This window comes from Ammospiza nelsoni, chromosome 3, assembly GCF_027579445.1.
Source record: "Ammospiza nelsoni isolate bAmmNel1 chromosome 3, bAmmNel1.pri, whole genome shotgun sequence".
Classification (NCBI taxonomy): Eukaryota; Metazoa; Chordata; class Aves; order Passeriformes; family Passerellidae; genus Ammospiza; species Ammospiza nelsoni.
Window position 1 is genome coordinate 53,053,008 of NC_080635.1, and position 16,569 is coordinate 53,069,576.

The 16,569-nt window shown below is 40.0% G+C and overlaps 1 protein-coding gene across 1 annotated transcript in view; it reads left to right on the forward strand.

The window, feature by feature from the left end:
• AIG1 (androgen induced 1) overlaps positions 1-16,569 on the forward strand; it is a 123,185-nt gene that overhangs the window by 30,023 nt on the left and 76,593 nt on the right. Inside the window, exon 2 of the mRNA XM_059467868.1 lies at positions 6,423-6,578. Within this exon, the coding sequence (XP_059323851.1) occupies positions 6,423-6,578 (156 nt within the window). The remainder of the gene's footprint in view (positions 1-6,422; positions 6,579-16,569) is intronic.

A 16,569-nucleotide genomic window follows, 5' to 3' on the forward strand; every position in this document is an offset into this window, starting at 1 on the left:
CTGTAGTAAGGAATATTTGTCCTTAAGAAGTACTTAAAGTATTATAAAAACTGCTTTAAAACTATGTTAGCACAAATACGTTATTTCAAATTTTACAAGACAGTCAAGAATCATGTTAAAACTGAATGGTCTAAGTTAACCTTTCCAGTAAGAGTAACAGAGTAAGGGATTTTCCTGGGTTAAGAGGAGGGAAGATGAAAAGACAAAGGAAGAGCCTGTTGAGCTGCTTTTTTGTCTGTCCAGATTAAAACACATCTTGTATTCCAACAGACATAATTTAAAAGGCATCTCTTGTCAAGGAAACACAAGATCTTGTTATCTTACACAGCTTGCTCCCTGTCCCACACCTTCATAATAGGTGCTTAATCACTAGGAGTTGAACAGTGTAGTACCTATAAAAACTAGACCCAAGAGTCAAACAATTTTTTCTTCTATGCATATTCATGTCTTAGTAGATTTTATTCTTTTTTATATCTATATAATCTCAGTGGTTTAAAAACCCATCTTTGGTTGTATTTGGACAATGCCAGTGGGCTTCAAAGAAAGAGACCACAGGAGGTTATGTAGAATGTAAAGGATTATATTTAAAGGAGTCCCTGAACTTACATAATGCGGTGAGGGATTAGGCATGTTTTATAAGCTGATTCATATCTTATGACTAAACCATGAAAATGAAGTTAAATTTCCTACTAAGGACTAGTCTTCATACCCAGCAACATGCTGGGTACAAGAGCCGTCCCCCCCCGAAGGCTGCAAAGGGAGACATGAGTCATTAGCTTGGATGAGGACAGTGCTGGACATTTATAAGGCTGTCCCTTTTTCCAGTTACTGAGGTTCTAATGTCTCTTCTGATAGAAATGTCGTGTTTTACTAGTTTAGTTTTTAGTTCTAATTTATGTAAATAAAAGAGAAAGGAGGGATAGGAGAAATACTTTAAGGTTCCTAACCAGTAAACAACTCAAAGTAAAGTAGATGGCATTTGTGTTGACTATTCCTTTGGCTTATTCTGTTTTCGTTGCCTTGTCTGTTACTTTTCTTCTGTATATGATGTATTTGTTTTTTGAGACTACTGGCTTTTGATGGGCCAGGGGCTCATCCTTTTCTGTATTGAAGTGACCTATGATGTTGAAACCTGTTTAAGAAACAAAGCAACCTAAAAAAACCATGGCACTTGCAGCTGGTATGGAAAAAGATGCGATATAAGCTTGCCTGTTTGCCTCAGCTTACTGTCAGTGAATCTTCTGGGGTGATGCTTCTTTTTTACTTCTGACCTTTGAAATACGAGTACTTTTCCCTATTCCTTGCACAGAAATATTAATTCTGAGTAGCACACTGTACTTTTTCACGGTTCTTGCACCCTAATTAATTGTAAATTTTGTGTTTAGATGTATTACACTGTATTTTAGTATTTAAAAGGCTCTTGGTTCTTGCATTTTTTTGCTTTGTCTCTCTTTCATTTGTCTGTAGACACAAAGATCTACCTTTTTCTTATCTGAAGTCTGTGGCATCTCTGATTCAAAGACTTCATGTTGTAATGTTGTCCAGCTTCTGCTTGCTGTCATAACTGACAAAGATACAGCAAGAGGAGAAGTGAGAAGAATAAAGCAGTATGCCTGTGGGTGGTGGTGGAATGGCAATGGGCAAGAACAATCAGTAGTTCCATACAATCAAGAACAGTAACATTTATTAAGCAGCTACAACCCATGACTTCATTTGAAGCATTTTCTATTGAAAATATCTTGTTATTCTCCATCTCTCATCCTGGACTTCCTCTGTATGTTGCAAGTACAGGTAACCGAGTGTTGCTAAGGATGCAGCCTGTCCACAGGTGCCTGCAAACAGCCCAAATCCTCAACACCACTTGAAACAGTCATCTTAATTGCTGAGGCATAGTACATTTGTTACAGCAATTGATGGTGTCTAGAGGCTGGAGAAATTAAAGGTGACGGTGAGCAGTATTAGATACTCCAAGGTTATAAATAATTTTCTGTTGTTTGAAGAGGAAAATCAGACCATGTTCTTTATTTGACAGATTGTAAAACCTGAAATACAAGAAAACCTACAACTTTGAGCAATTTGATTTTGCATGCTGGTAGAGCTGAACTTCCATCTTCTTGTGGAAATACAACATGTGTCTCAAGCCTGAGTGGTTTGATGGGTCAGGTTATGGCTGTTCCCCCCCTGTGAGCTGGGTGGCCTGTCCCAAAGGGGGTGCCCGATGCCCTGAGGCTGGGACTGCCCCTGTGCCACTGGCTGCCTGGCTACTGGCTGGGGATGGGATGTGCCCTGACTGCCCCCTGCCAGTCCCTGCCCCCATGGATCAGTAGGGCTTCCCTGACACCCTTCTGTGAATTAGTCATTTTATCATGTGGGTTATGTTCGTTTACTTAGTGCTTTTTTGTTACTTCTTGTGGATTTTGTGAGTGTCGCTCCCATGTTTTATTCTGGCAGTGCTGTCTTTCTGCCAGCCTAGAGTGAAGCCTTATTTCATGGAAGGTCATGAAGTAAGTGGTGTTAATCTCTAAAATGATAAGTGTTTTTAAGGACAGTGGTTTTTCATAATCACAGGTAGGTAGAGGAATAATTATCCTTGGATGGTATTAGTGCTTGCAGAGACTTTTCCAGTTCTGCCCAGAGCTCAAAGGAGTGCTTCTGATTCTGAGAGTGAACTTGAAAGAGAATGAAATTCCAGATTCAGTGAATTTAATGAGGGATTTTCTGCCTTGTTAAGACTAGTAACAAAATTTTCATAATCTCAAGAGATCTTGTCCACACTATGGAGCTTCATGGCATGGGGGAGAAGGGGGTCTCCATGCCCTGGATATAGATTTATGAGGAAATAGGTTTTCTGTTTGACTCTTAAGAAGTCAAATTAGGGGTAGTATGAGGAGGTCATTAGCTGCAGTCCTTGTGAAAAAACTGTCCTACTGAAGCAAGTTTTTATTTTCTTTTAGTAGATAGACATATACAATTAGTTTATTCCATGTAGTTCAACACAGCTCACTGTTTGAGAAGGTTTCTGTGCTGCTTGGTTTCATCTTATGTTTATAGCTGTTTTTCTCCTGCAGCAACTTATCAAGTGTTTTCTCTGCTCTGAGTTTTGTTTACTGACATCCTTTACATGGCCATTGTTATTACTTGTCATTACATTATCACAGTTTAAAGGTACTGTAGTATCAACTCCAGTAGCAGTGGCCCCTTTAGGCTTCTAGGAGAAAAAGGATCAGCAGTATTTTATACCTGTTCAGTTATTGTCTTGGGATTGCATACTCTGCTCATAAGTTTCTGATTCTATCTATACTATTTATCTATACTGTTACATGGTACAGGGAAGCTCTGTCTGTTTTCTGTCAAATTTGTCATTTTCTAAATCACTGTTTTCCTTCAAGCGCTAGTTAGAGGCAAAAGTGGAAAGTATTTCCTTTGAAATACTGTTCTTGCTTACATTTCCAAGGGGGAAAAAGTCAGCTGTGTTAAACAGCTTGAGGATGTTTCATGTATGGATTTACCACTTGCAAATTTTCAAAATAATAAAAATAAATTTTCATAATAATTTTTTCTTTTGAAATCTGAGGTAACACCAGGGTACCTTGAAGAACGTTGTTTAGAGAGTTTCTATTTCCTTGCCGTGCTTTTTTCATATTTGTTAGACAGCATTCATACTGAGGAGCATGGGCTTTAAAACTTTGTTTCATACCAAAAAACACCATTAGCTGCACGCTGTGCTTTTCCTATGCCAGACCCACAAAGGATGTAAATCATCACTGATTCTATTTAATTAATGTTGCTGAGACTCGTGCAGCTCTGGAGGTCCTAACTCTAATCCCAGGTGTTGATAGGTGTCAGAAGAGTTTTCTTGTGCATTCTAGAAAGGAAAGGAAGTAGAATGAATGGAGTGCATGTATGACTAAGCTGTAACTGTTCCTCTTTGAACATTGTACAAGTTTTTCATTTGCTCTGAATGTTCTCAGTGAGGATGTAATTTTCTCTTTCCTATATGGATTTTTATTTGTTAATGTTTTTGTAGAGTAGTCTGCTTCATACCTACCCTCTGAAATCTTTGGGTATTTCCCTTCAGGGGTTGTCACTCCTAATTGGGATTTCATTCCCAATGATATCATTACATTTTCTCTGGAAGCTCTGTGTTCATAAGAGGATAATAGGGAGGGAAGTTGCTCTGTTTGTGATTGATTAGTGGATGTACAATCTCAATTCCCTTGGAAAGTGGGTGTGTGATTGTTTGAGTCTGTGTTTCTTTGGAGAGGGACCATTTCAGGGAATTGTAGTTAGAGCTGCAAACAATCCATTAGTCACTCTTCCAAACTCTGCCAGCATAATGCTGTTCCCTGCAGTACATTATTGAGTGTTTTGTCCAATATTGGTTTGAGTGACTCAAGCCATGAGGCTTCCACCACTTCCTCTGAGAAACTATTTCATGGTCTGACGGAGCTAACTGTTAGGAAATATTTCCTGGTGCTCAGCCTAAACTTTTTAACACCCAGATTGATCTCATTACTGTTAGCTATACTTTTTTCCCATCTCCGTCTTGTTTGGCATTCACACTCTTGAGTGAATAGTAGATGGTATCATATCTCCTCATAAGTCAAGCAAATGCATAATTAGTTCTTCTATTTCAGCTCTCCAAATAGGCCATCTGTTTGGTGGAAAACAGGGCTGAGTATGGGAAGATTTTTTTTCTACTAAGTACTTGTTTCAAACAAATAATATGAAAAAGTGCATTAGGAGTTCTTAGTAGTTCCAAGAAGCCCCAACTTACATTTAAAAGGCTTTTCAAAAATTATGTGGAAGATTGTAACTTTTCCAAGCAGTCATTTGAAAAAGTAGTACCTCTTTCTATACAGCAATATACAGCTCTAGCACTAGTAGTCTGTCACATCTCACAGCTTCAGGGAATGTTTTGTAATGTTGCTTCATCTGTTTATCAAGCGAATTCTGTGTAGCTACAGCCTGGAGAGGAGAAAGCAACAGCAACGGAATTGCAAGCAGATCCAGGGGCCATTTGAGTGTTTGTCATTCACAGCTTTACAGCCAGAACTTACAAGTGTTTGGGTCATATAAAGATTGTTGAGGAAGAGAGTGTACTTTAATCCATCCAGTCATTACAAATCTCTGGATTTCTTCCTGGTAGCCAACATCTGTTTGGTATTTCTCTCTGTCCATCCTTCCTGCCTGCATGTCTTGCCTTATTGTAGTGTAAATGCTGCAAAGATCTATGCAAATAATAAATTGTATATTGCAGCATCTGGGTATATGCTATTCTTATTTCTTATGAGTAATCTTCTGCTTGGTCAGTGGAACACTTAGTTTACAGTAAGACTTCTAAACTCCATGCTTGCTTTAAAATACATGAAGTATGAATTCTAAGCATACATGTGTTCATGTTTTTTGACTAATCACTGTCTAATTTGGGAACCAAGCCCATGTTTTGTTAATTTCTTACCTGAGATTACCTGATGTGTGTGGGTTTGTGACCTGGGCTTCCAGTTTGGGGAGTAAACAAGCTGCATGCACTTCCTCTGAACTGTACTAGAAAGGATGTGCAAGTCCTCAGGCAAGAGCATTCCTGAGCTAACTTATTACAGTTTTACTAAGCCAATTAAGGGAGAAAAACTCAGTGATCACATTAAGATTGAGTCAAGTTTGAACCAAATCAGTGGGTTCAGATGATTAAACTAACGATTTAATATCACAGATAATCTTATATTGCACACAAATACGTAAATGCAAAAAAGGAAAATTTGAAAAAAAAAATTACAGACTGCCATCAGGAAAAGTAAGCGAATAACTCCTGCATCTTTCTCGTTCTATCATCACTACCTGAGATGAAGTAGAGATAGATTTGCTGACACCTGGGCCATGTGCTGTGTCTGTCAGGAAGTCTCAGGCACTTCCTTTGCCTTTAGATGGAGTGTCTGGGACAGGCAGAATCTCCAAGAGAGACCTCCTGTCACAAGGGAAGGAAACACTCCTTTCTGTTTCTTTCCCTTCTCACAGGGAGCATTCCTCACTTTTCTGCCTCAGAGGCAATTGCTTTGGGGATGAGCTGCATGGAGTGACGCAGGAAGGGGTGGCTGCAGTTCAGTTCCCAGCAGGTGACACATATCTGAGCTGAGGGTGGAAAGCCACCTCTGGAATGGTCCTTCCACTCACATGGATTCCCCCTATCGATGCACCACTTTGAAGCACACGTGGCTTTTATGTGAATAAACTCTACCCATATTTAAGAGACTGGTGTATTCCCACTCCCCATGTCAGTTCTGTGGCAATATCCCTCATGCATGCCTGTATCTGACCTGCCCTCTGCTGAAGGGCTGGTCATCTCTGTTCAAGAGAAGAAGAGATGGGAGAAGGAGCACAGAAAGATTAAGAGGTGTTCAAGAGTGTGTTTCCCTTCCGTGCAGGTTATCCAGGCTGTCTTTTTTGGGATTTGCGTCTTGACTGACCTGTCCAGTCTTCTCACGAGAGGGAATGACAGTCAAGAGCAAGAGAGGCAACTGAAAAAACTCATTTCCCTCCGTGACTGGATGATGGCTGTTCTAGCTTTCCCTGTGGGAGTGGTAAGTACAGTGTTAATCTGTGCATGTCTTTGCTAGCTGGGTGAACAGTGTTACTTACTGAATGTTTTCTTCCTGAAAGGTTTTCCCATCACTATATGAAAGACTATGCAGAAAGGGGAAAATGGGAGAGATGATTTTACTACTCTCCTATTTTTCACAGGTGTAAGGGAACAAAATATACAGTGTGTTGCTGAAATAATTCTTGTTTTGTTAAAAAAAAGCCATGCTACAATAGGAGCTTGATTGTACAAGTAATTTTATATGTGTATTGTACCAGCAGCATCTTGAGATTCAATTTGGACTTTTTCTGCTCCACATGTCATCATCAGGAGAAGTGAAAGTGCTGACTGTGGCATGTTTTACACCATAATGACCTGAGGGAATCTGGGCTGTAAGACAGTTTCACATGGGCAAGAAGAGAAGCAAATTCCAGGTTGCTCTCTGTTAATTCCACAAGGGATTCAGAGCTGGCAGAATAATGGAGGTAGAAAAAAGGGGTTTTGTTAGTAATGTTAAAAAGGACACAGAAGGTATGTGAAAATGTGGGATTGACATGTCTTTTAAAATAAGAAAAATATTCTTTGGATCAGATCTTGCTCTGCTGGGACATTGCACATCACTTTCAATGGCAAGAGGTGTTCATTGTCTTTACATAGCTAATAAAGCTGCTAAAAATCCAAAATTTTATGAGTTTTTACATGGAAGTGTCATTTATATCGATCTAGTTCCAAGCTTAGGCTGCAATACAAAAATGTGTGAACATTTTGTTAAAGTTATTGCTTTTATTGTAATTCAGGATCAATCTTTAATTCTCTTTTTCTTATTTCATTGTACAGTAGCTCAAAATAAATTCACTAGAAGCAGATTTTTTTTCATGGACTATTAGAAAGCTGTATGAGGTCTTTAAAGCTGTACTTTCACAACAGCTGATCACTTTCTGTCAGTTAACAGCAGCTAACATATCAATCTATCACTTATAATTTCATATATTCAGTGATGCTTCATTAGAATTTCATTTCACCATTTATGTGGAATTTCACAATACATGGAGAACGCTTTTGCAGAGTTACAAAAGGCAAAACATATGTGAAACGCTGCAGGTACTTCTTTAATAAAAACCCAGCTGGTACCCTTCCTTTATTATACTTGCTGGGCTGCCTTTTGGGAGCTGCCACAATTCATGTTGGGGTAGCAGACTGCAGTTTTCCAGCAATGGTAGAGGAGAATGGATCAGGTAATACAGCTAGTAGGAAATTTGTCCACAGACAAGTTTGTAAATATGCATTCTATGGGTGCAGAGATTTATGTTGCATTTGTGTTTTTAAGGGAGATGCGGAGTTAGAAGTAGTTGTGATTGTGAATAACAATAGATGCTTTTCCTGTGTTGATAGTAGAAGTGAAAAAGGAGAACAACTTCCCACTATTTGTCCGTGTTTAACTATTTTAAGTGCCTTTTTCACTCTAAAAGTGCACTCCTTCACATGCATCAAAGCACACCCTCCTTGGGTCTCTCACACCTGTCAGGATTCAGGAATTCTTTCCTGCCGCTGTTTTAGCTCATACTGTTGTCTGTGTGCTCCTCCACTCCTGCAATGCTCCTGACCTTGAAACTTCTCAAGATCTTGGAGAATTTCAGCTTCACTTTGTCTTGGCAATTCTGAGGCAGGCAATGTTTCTCAGTACACAAAGACTCCCAGTTAGCCACTGCCTGCACTACAGGTGTTGTTGCAACGTTGACAAATTAGCAATTCCCAAGAGATGTGTCACATATCTGGAGATAGCTGCTTTCCCAAGGGTTTCATATAAGAACAACTTGTGTCTTAAACAAACATAGTAAGGAATTTCTATGCTCATTGCACAGATATGCTCCATTTCCAAGTGTTACCTTTGTGTGCCAAGGGGGAACAATTGTTTACCACTTTACCTCTTACTAAGAAATCCTAAAAAGGTTGTTTTCGTTGCCATTTCTTCTCCTGGCTGCTGAGAGACAAACAGCATCACCTCCTGCCTTGACACTGGTCTCAGCTCCTTCCTGAAACCTGATCCTCACCAACAGCAGTTCTCACCACACTGCAGCTGCCACTTGCCAGAGTCTGGCCAGTGCCTGAGAGACTGCTAGGCACTGCAGACTCTGCTATGGTGGGATTACAGATAGGAAGAGTGCAGGGCCCAAAAGTAGCAAACATCTAAGGCAGATGTTGTCATCCAAGAGCTATTTATGTGGAAGAAAATAGTGAAGTTTTGCTGTGATGGAGGTTCTCATTAGAAGGAAGGTATTAAACACCAGAGTGTCTGTAGAAAAAAAAGTTAAAAGTTCCCTTGTTTCTCATATTCTTTTAACAGCTTCCTCACTCCAGAAAAACAAAAAAAGGAAAAAATAAAAAGAAAATAATTGTAAATGCAAACTTTCTTTCCTTGAGACTCACCCACCTAGCTCTCCACGGAGCTTCTCAGTGGTTTCCAGTAGTGACACAAGGGAACCTTCACACATAAAAACTGGGCAGATGTGAATAAAATCTTTGTTGGGTTTCTAATGTAACAGTAGTCATCATGCTTAAGTATTTGTCAGTTACCTTAACATCTAAATTATTTTTATTGCTCAGTGTTTTGCACAAGACGTGTTTAGGCAATAATGCAAATACTAGGGGAGCATTTAAAGCCTAATAACTGCAGCTTTTCAAGAGCAATTCACCACTTTTTTTCCTTTATTTCCTGCTGACTGGAGCCCTTGAGATGACTTGTTCTGAAAAACAGATGAGAAAAGGGGTATCCACTCGCAAGTTAAACAGTGATGTGAGAAAAAAAATGTAACCAAGTTCTTCATTTTTAAGACTTCCTGAGAAACTAAGCATACAAACCATCTGGGAAATCTGACCACCAGCTTCTTCCCACCTTCCAAAGGAGGGAAAGAACAGCCCAATGGTAAATAATCTCCTTTTGTAGCTTCACAACAAAGCAGATCTTGCAAACAAATCAAAGCCTGAAAAATCTGTGCAGCAAATCACATCTCTCCAGTGTTGTGATACGCATTGTGTATCTCCAGGGACTCTGATAAAATTGAGTTGCCAACCTATATTTCACAGGAGAGTTAAGAAATAAACATGAACCTCTTCTAAGGGCGTAATGGCTACTATTTACCTATTGTTGCTTTTTGTAACATGACTCTTCAGAGAATCAAATCAGAAATCAGCAGATTAATTTTCTGTGCAGTAAAGCCTTACACCACAAAAAGTCTGTGGGCAACATTTCCTAGCCCTTTTTTAATTCATTATAAACCTGCAATACTATTCAAATGCCTAAGAGACTAGGAAGCATCCACTGAAGAAAATTGCTTGCATAGGCATTTTAGAAGTTCATTACCAATTTTCATCTGTAATTACTTGGACTTGCCATCCTTTATCTGTGTAAAGGAGATATATATTAAGAGTAATTTACACTGCTAGAGTGATGTGAGACGTGCTTAAAAGTCAGACATTACACCAGTGGTTTAGCTTATCCCTACTTTTTTTCTATTTGTTTGACATAAATAATTAAATTGCCGTGTTTCTATGCTTAATTAGTGTTTTGGTTTTTTCAATATGTTTCTTGTAATTTGTACTGAACAAAAGGAAGAAGAGATAAATCAGGCATTTCTGGTTGTTTAGGACTGTGTTTATTAAAAATAGGAAGAATAATAATTGATCTTGTTACATATCAAAAGAGAGATTGCTGCCTAGAAAATCACAAACTCTACCACAGACATTTTATATCATGTAGCATCAACAGCTGTGTTTGAATCAGAGTCTAAACTGACCAGAATTACCTCATTTTTTCTGTTATACTTTTATGGGTTTAAAAACCTGTGATACAAAGGAGAGAAAATCAGGCATGCTTTATTATTTCATGTTTCTCTGTGTAGTAGAGTCAAAGGAAAGCTGATCAGCCTTCTGTAGATCATCAATTATGCTGATCTGTGATCTTATGCCAAGAAAAGATGTGTAGGCATTTGCTGCAGTTTCCTAGTTACCTCGTTGCTTGACCAGACTATAGCATAATTTTATTTCCATAACTGACTCAACCATGCGAAAATCTCTCTTCTAGATTTTACCCTCATCTGTTGTGACAAGATGACTTGTGATGGGATAATTAGTGAGTAGTGGTACAATTGCCCCCTGAAGTCTATTCTCTGAGAGTGGTTTTCCCTGGGCTTTTCCCCCATTCCTTGTGATTCCTGTCACTGGTGCTTTTCAAATCCCTTTGGTGTATTGTGCTAGCTCTCAATCCCACCTAAAGACAGTACCATGCCAAGTTGTACCTACTGTGGTCTGACTTTAACACCACTTTTCTTCTGGATGTAATATCTCTAACTGTTAAAGAAGTTCACAAACAACATATTTATACCCACAGTTAACCACAAGTGTCCTGGGAGATAGGTAGAAAGCTTACCTTTAACTGTACTTTTAACAAATTGTGTCTGGGTCACAAGGGTTGGGGTTTTTTTCCCTTGTCATTAGCCATCCAGGAAATTACTGAACTGTGCAGCCGAGCCAAAACCAAAAACACCTAGTGTAGGAAAATAAAGTTCCACTGGGTTCATTCTTCGTTTGCATAACATTTTTTGGTTGGACTCATGTAAAAGTGCGAATTGTAAAATTCTTTTTGTTGGCTTTACTTTCTTAGTTTCTCTTTGCTTCCATTTGTAGTGTTTTGACAAAGCCACTTGATTTCTCTTTTGAATAACTATCCATTTTCCAACTTGTCCTTTAAAACTTTTCCCTTGACAGGGCCACATGCTGTGCTCGTGTCCTCTGAAGCTTCAGAGACAGAGGACAAACACTCAAGGAATACCTCCATAAGTGGGAAGACAGCAGTTTGTTTTCAGCCTTATTTTTTTTCTGCCACCATGTATTTGTTCAGCAGTCTTTCAGATGCCTGTAATAAGTGAGCTATTCCGTTCCAAGGTCTTCTGACAAAACTGTTTCCTTTGGTCTATTATGACTGGACCATAGATAGATAATCATTACAGACAGATAGAATCTTTACAGATTCTAGATAGGATAAGCTGCAAATGAGGGACTTTTCTGTTCTATATGTTGCTTCATTTTATGTTTAACCCAGTACTCTTTTTGCAAATCTGTCAGTCTTAGGAGGCTCCTGTGCAAAGAAATGTAAAAAACAATTTCTGGTGCCTGTTTTCTTCCTTGAATTCAAAGCTTTGAGTGTGTCTACAGAGGACATGGAAGGGTAATATTTGTGCCATTTTGCCTTAGGAACAAAGAAAAATAAAGTATTGGGCTCTCTGAAATTTTTGTTTCATATGAGCAGCCTGTTCACCCTGGCATGTGAATATAGTACAATGTCTGTCTCCATGGGGGTAATGAATTATGTCACAAGGAAGGCAACATGAGCACAAGAGCTGGAGTTCTGTTTGAGGCTTACGTAGGTGTGAGAGACCAGAGAAAATGAGTACTGGCTCAGAAGAACTAAAGGAAGGGAGGAAGAGGGGCAGGGCAAGTCCTGCATAGGTGGGATGTTACCACACCCCCTGGAGCCTCTAATCCAGACCCAGACTGGCTATTAGCACACACAGGTATAAAGACTGCTGGTATGAAAGAAAGAGAAATGGGGAGAAATTCTGAAAAGTGCAAGATCCAAAATGGTATCAGTTGGATGGGTAGCAGCCCATCAGAAGGAGGATCATCCAGCCCACATCTTAAATGACCAAGCAGACTCTGTCACTCAATTGCCTATCTTAGGTGAGGAAAAGGAAACAGAATAAGAAGAGAAATTGAGGTATTTGTTGGAATGGCTGCATGTGAAGCATGTCCACTCTGGGATGAAAGACCTGTTAAGAGAGATGGTAAGTAGGGAATGTCCTGTCACCTGAAGGGCTTGTGAAACAGTCATTTCTGTCTGCAGCCAGTGCTGCACCCAGACTGGAGGAACATCCCCTGCGCATTTCCCCCCTGCAGCTAAGGATGGGAAGGGAGTTGAGGGAAATTTGGCAGGTAAACTGCATTGGTCCTTTTAATTAATCAGGAGCAAAATAATATGTGCTGACAGGTGTACAAATAGTGTCAAGTGAGGTGCAGGCTAAAGCAGTGACATGATCTACAGGGGAAAGTACTGTGAAAGGATTACAATTATGATTGTTTCCTTCCTAATCCAAAATCAATGCAATCAGATAATGGCAGTCACTTCATAGCAGGAATAGTCCAGGATCGGGCAAAAACTGAAGGGATACTGTGAGTGTTCCATACCCCCTACACCACATCCACAAGCCAGTGGGACAGTAGAAAGGACAGATGGTCTCCTAAAATGGTTTTTGAGACCTCAGGATCCAAAGGTGCCTGATCAGCTGTGGGACACTGTGACCCATGGAGAGTAAGTGGATGTATATGACTTACAGCATTTTTTCCCACAACACCTACCATGCCTTCCAGAAACAAAAGGACTGATGATTTCCAGAACCCCATACATTTTCCTGGTCAGCCAGTACTGCAAGGCCTCCCAGCTATCAAGGAAGTCCTGCTGGTCCTAAAGACCCCCCTGAACATGCATGCATAGGTAACCAAAGATGCCCATGGCAGAGAACCACAAAATTAACAGCAGATGGATAATTCCTGCTTTTTAAAACTGGTCCAAGTAGGACTGTGTTTTCTTTTGTCTCTCCTTCTACAAGCATTCCATGCAAAGATGTGGCTGTGAGAAGATGAAGCGGCAACAGGACTGAAGATTTACATAGTTCTTTGCTGCAGTGACTGTACATGTTTTTATCTTAATATGTTTTGTGATATTTATATTCTTATCTGTTTTGCCTTAGTAGTTTTGCAGTATGTGTATAAATGTCACAAGCATTGTTTTGGGCTGTTTGTGTCTTCTCTCTGGTTGCCACAGCAGGTGGAAAAGATTCCTTCCTGAATTTAGCTTGGAAGCTCAGACAGGATTTCATATGATTATGAAATCAGATTTGTATACTCCTTCCTACCTCCTCAGAACAAGGTATAGAATTACTTTGAACTGAGAAAGAAGTGTACTTTGATGCCAGAGGAACCACATGTGGTGGTGGAAAGCGATGCATGAAGTGTGATTGTACAGAGAAGGGGGTTGACAGAGACTGAGGCAGCAGCTGGAAAGTTTTCTCCAGCTGTAAGCAAAGAAGTCCTAAGTGGCCAAGATGTCAGAAGAAAGGATTTTGGATTTGGAAACCAGTGAAGGGTTTAGTAAGTTAGGAAGGTATTTGGTTTGAACCCAGGACCCTGTCTAGAAAAATATGCCAAATAGATAGAAATGGCTTGAATGTTTGTTATACCTTTAACCCCCCTGAGGCAACCAGACTAAGAACTTTCACTTGATGTAACTTTCCCATGGTGCACCCTGATATTCCCCCTTATCCTGGCATTTGGATCTCTAGCATTGTAATAAGATAATTGACTGTAATATGGACTCTGGGGACCCCCCCCGACACCACATTGGTGGAAGGGATAAGGGTGGTAATACAGGAAATGTGTTTGAGTTACAATGACACCTGGACTTGTGAAATTATCAGCTCCAAAATGTAAGGCTGCCTAACTGTTGAAAATTTGACTTATCCTTAAGTTTTCTATTTTTTGGTGAGGTGTGCAATTACATCGCAATGGAGAATCTTAAATTGGACTCATTAGGCCATTTAGGATATCAACTTAGAAGTCCAGCAAATATCAAAAGTTATTTTATAAAATTGTCTAATCCTCAATAAATTGTTACTAAATGGGCAAGAAATATGTGAAATGCTGAACCTCATCTATAGGAAAATGCTGTTTTAAGCAGCACAAGCAAAAGTAAAGTAAATTGCCAACCAGTCTGCTGAACTCTTCCAATCACTGCAGCCAAAAGACTGGTTTCATGAACTCTTCCCCCCAGATCCTGATTTGCATCTTTCTTGCCATCTCTGGAACTGACACAGTGAGGGATGAAGGTTTGCATAGTCTGGAATCCCTATATTGACTGGACTTCTATTTTTGATTATTGAAGTAGCAATTGTCCTCTGTATGATTTCTTGTACACTTTCCTCTTTTTCCTCTCCTTTTTTTTCTCCCTCTCTCTGCTAGGTTAGAATCCCACTACTGCCATCATGGAAGAAGATCCTGTTTCCCATTGTTCTGCTCTCAGTCACTGTTTTGAGCCTCGGGGTAGTGTACTTAACCAAAGGAACAGGGGCAGGGCATGTCCTGCAAAGGTGGACTGTTGCACTGCTCCACCCCCACTGCCCTGATGCCTCTAGTGCAGCCCCAGAATGGTTATTAATCACTGGGACAGCAAAAGTCCCACCAAAGGGGGAATGCCCTGAGAGACCAGGGCAAATAAAAGCAGTTGCATAGGCACATGTGGTGACAGCCCACTGCTAGGACTTCACAGTAGCTGAAATCACACTGGAATTCAAGCAATGATTTTTAATATTTCTCTCTTCCTCTCCCCCTTTCTTCTTCTCAAAATCTGGGTAACTTAAGAGTTGTATGGTTTGGAGTTCGCTAAGCCAATGCCTTGTGAAATGCTTGATTTTGAATGAATGTTACTTTAAAATTTGCCAAGTACCCTTACTTTCTAATGTTTGCGAATGAAAGTTTGTTGTTTAACCTCCTATGTTGTCTCATTTCTCCTGTGTGCTGCCTTGTGTATTAAAAAAGCATAAGAAACTCATCCTGCAGGTCCGGGACTTTACAAGAGGCAGTGTAAAGAAGCAGCTCAGTTGTGTCATGGTCTAGCACTACATGATGGCCTGGGATCTTAGCAGAGCCCAGCCCAAATAAAAAGTCTGCCAGTGGCAAAATGTAAGCATAGTAGAGGGGACTTAAAAGTACCAGACCAACAGTTGCTCATTAATCAAAGTAAACAAATTCAGAAGCAGCCAAAGTAACTATGTCACAAGCCCTCATTATAATTCCTTTTATCAGAATAGTTAATTTTTATAGTTCATTTTATCCAAATGAACTAATTGTAAAGAGTAAGGTGAACTGTTCAGACACTGGAAGGGATCTTCCCCAGGATGTTGTGTTAAGTCTCATACCAGGTCATCCTCTGGGACAGGTTAGTTCTGTGACACGTTTGGTTTTGCACACTTCCTTTACCTTATGTCTGCCTTGTGATAGTGCTTTGCTAAGCAGCATTTGCCGTCTGTAGCTCCAGATGGTTGCAACCAGCTAGGCTGATCCTGTTCCATCCATTGGCTGACTTTGGTTAAGGGACAGATGGCACGTCCCCTCTTTTCTTGTCTTTACCTCCTTGACAAAGTCTATTGTTTTATTCTGCTCTACACAAAAATCACAGGTCAAAACATGCTACCTCTGTTCTAGTCAGTGTAATAAAGTTCAGTCTAATCCTGGTGGATTTTTCTTGTTTTGAGACTTCCTTGGGAAAAAAAAAACATTATCAATCTTGGTCTTCATATGCCTGAGAAGATGTTTTTATGCCCCAGTTGATCTTAGCAGGTTCTCAGAGACCCACTGTGATAATACATGACTTCTAGGAAGCCTATAGAGAAGAGGATACTTTGCTTCCATTTTTCCTGCTGTTCAGCTATTCATATCTTGGCACTTACGTGTCAGCAGGTGCGTAAAGAGCAGCGCTGTGCCAGTGCCAGGACTGACCCAGAAGAGAGATTTCTTGTGGGGTGCTTTACACTTGCAATACTTTTCAGGCTGTCCATCATAACCTATTTTTTTTTTCCTGGCCTCTGTGCACTAGTCCAAGCTTATTCTGAGCAGGCACTGATAGCTGTCGTAACAGATGGACAACTGTGCTGGAAACCAAGAAACTATGTACTGTATGCACACTGAGGGAGCAGTGTACTGGTTCAGGTCATTCACATAACTGGCTGGCCGAAGTCTGCGTGTCTGTGGTTGGAACAAGGTGCCATTGATTAACTGCAAACCTCAGTTTTAACTTTCTAAAGTCAGAAGCTAATGAAATAACTTATGCCTACACTATTATACACGCTGTTGATTTGCAGGATGTTCTATGCTCACCCCATGTT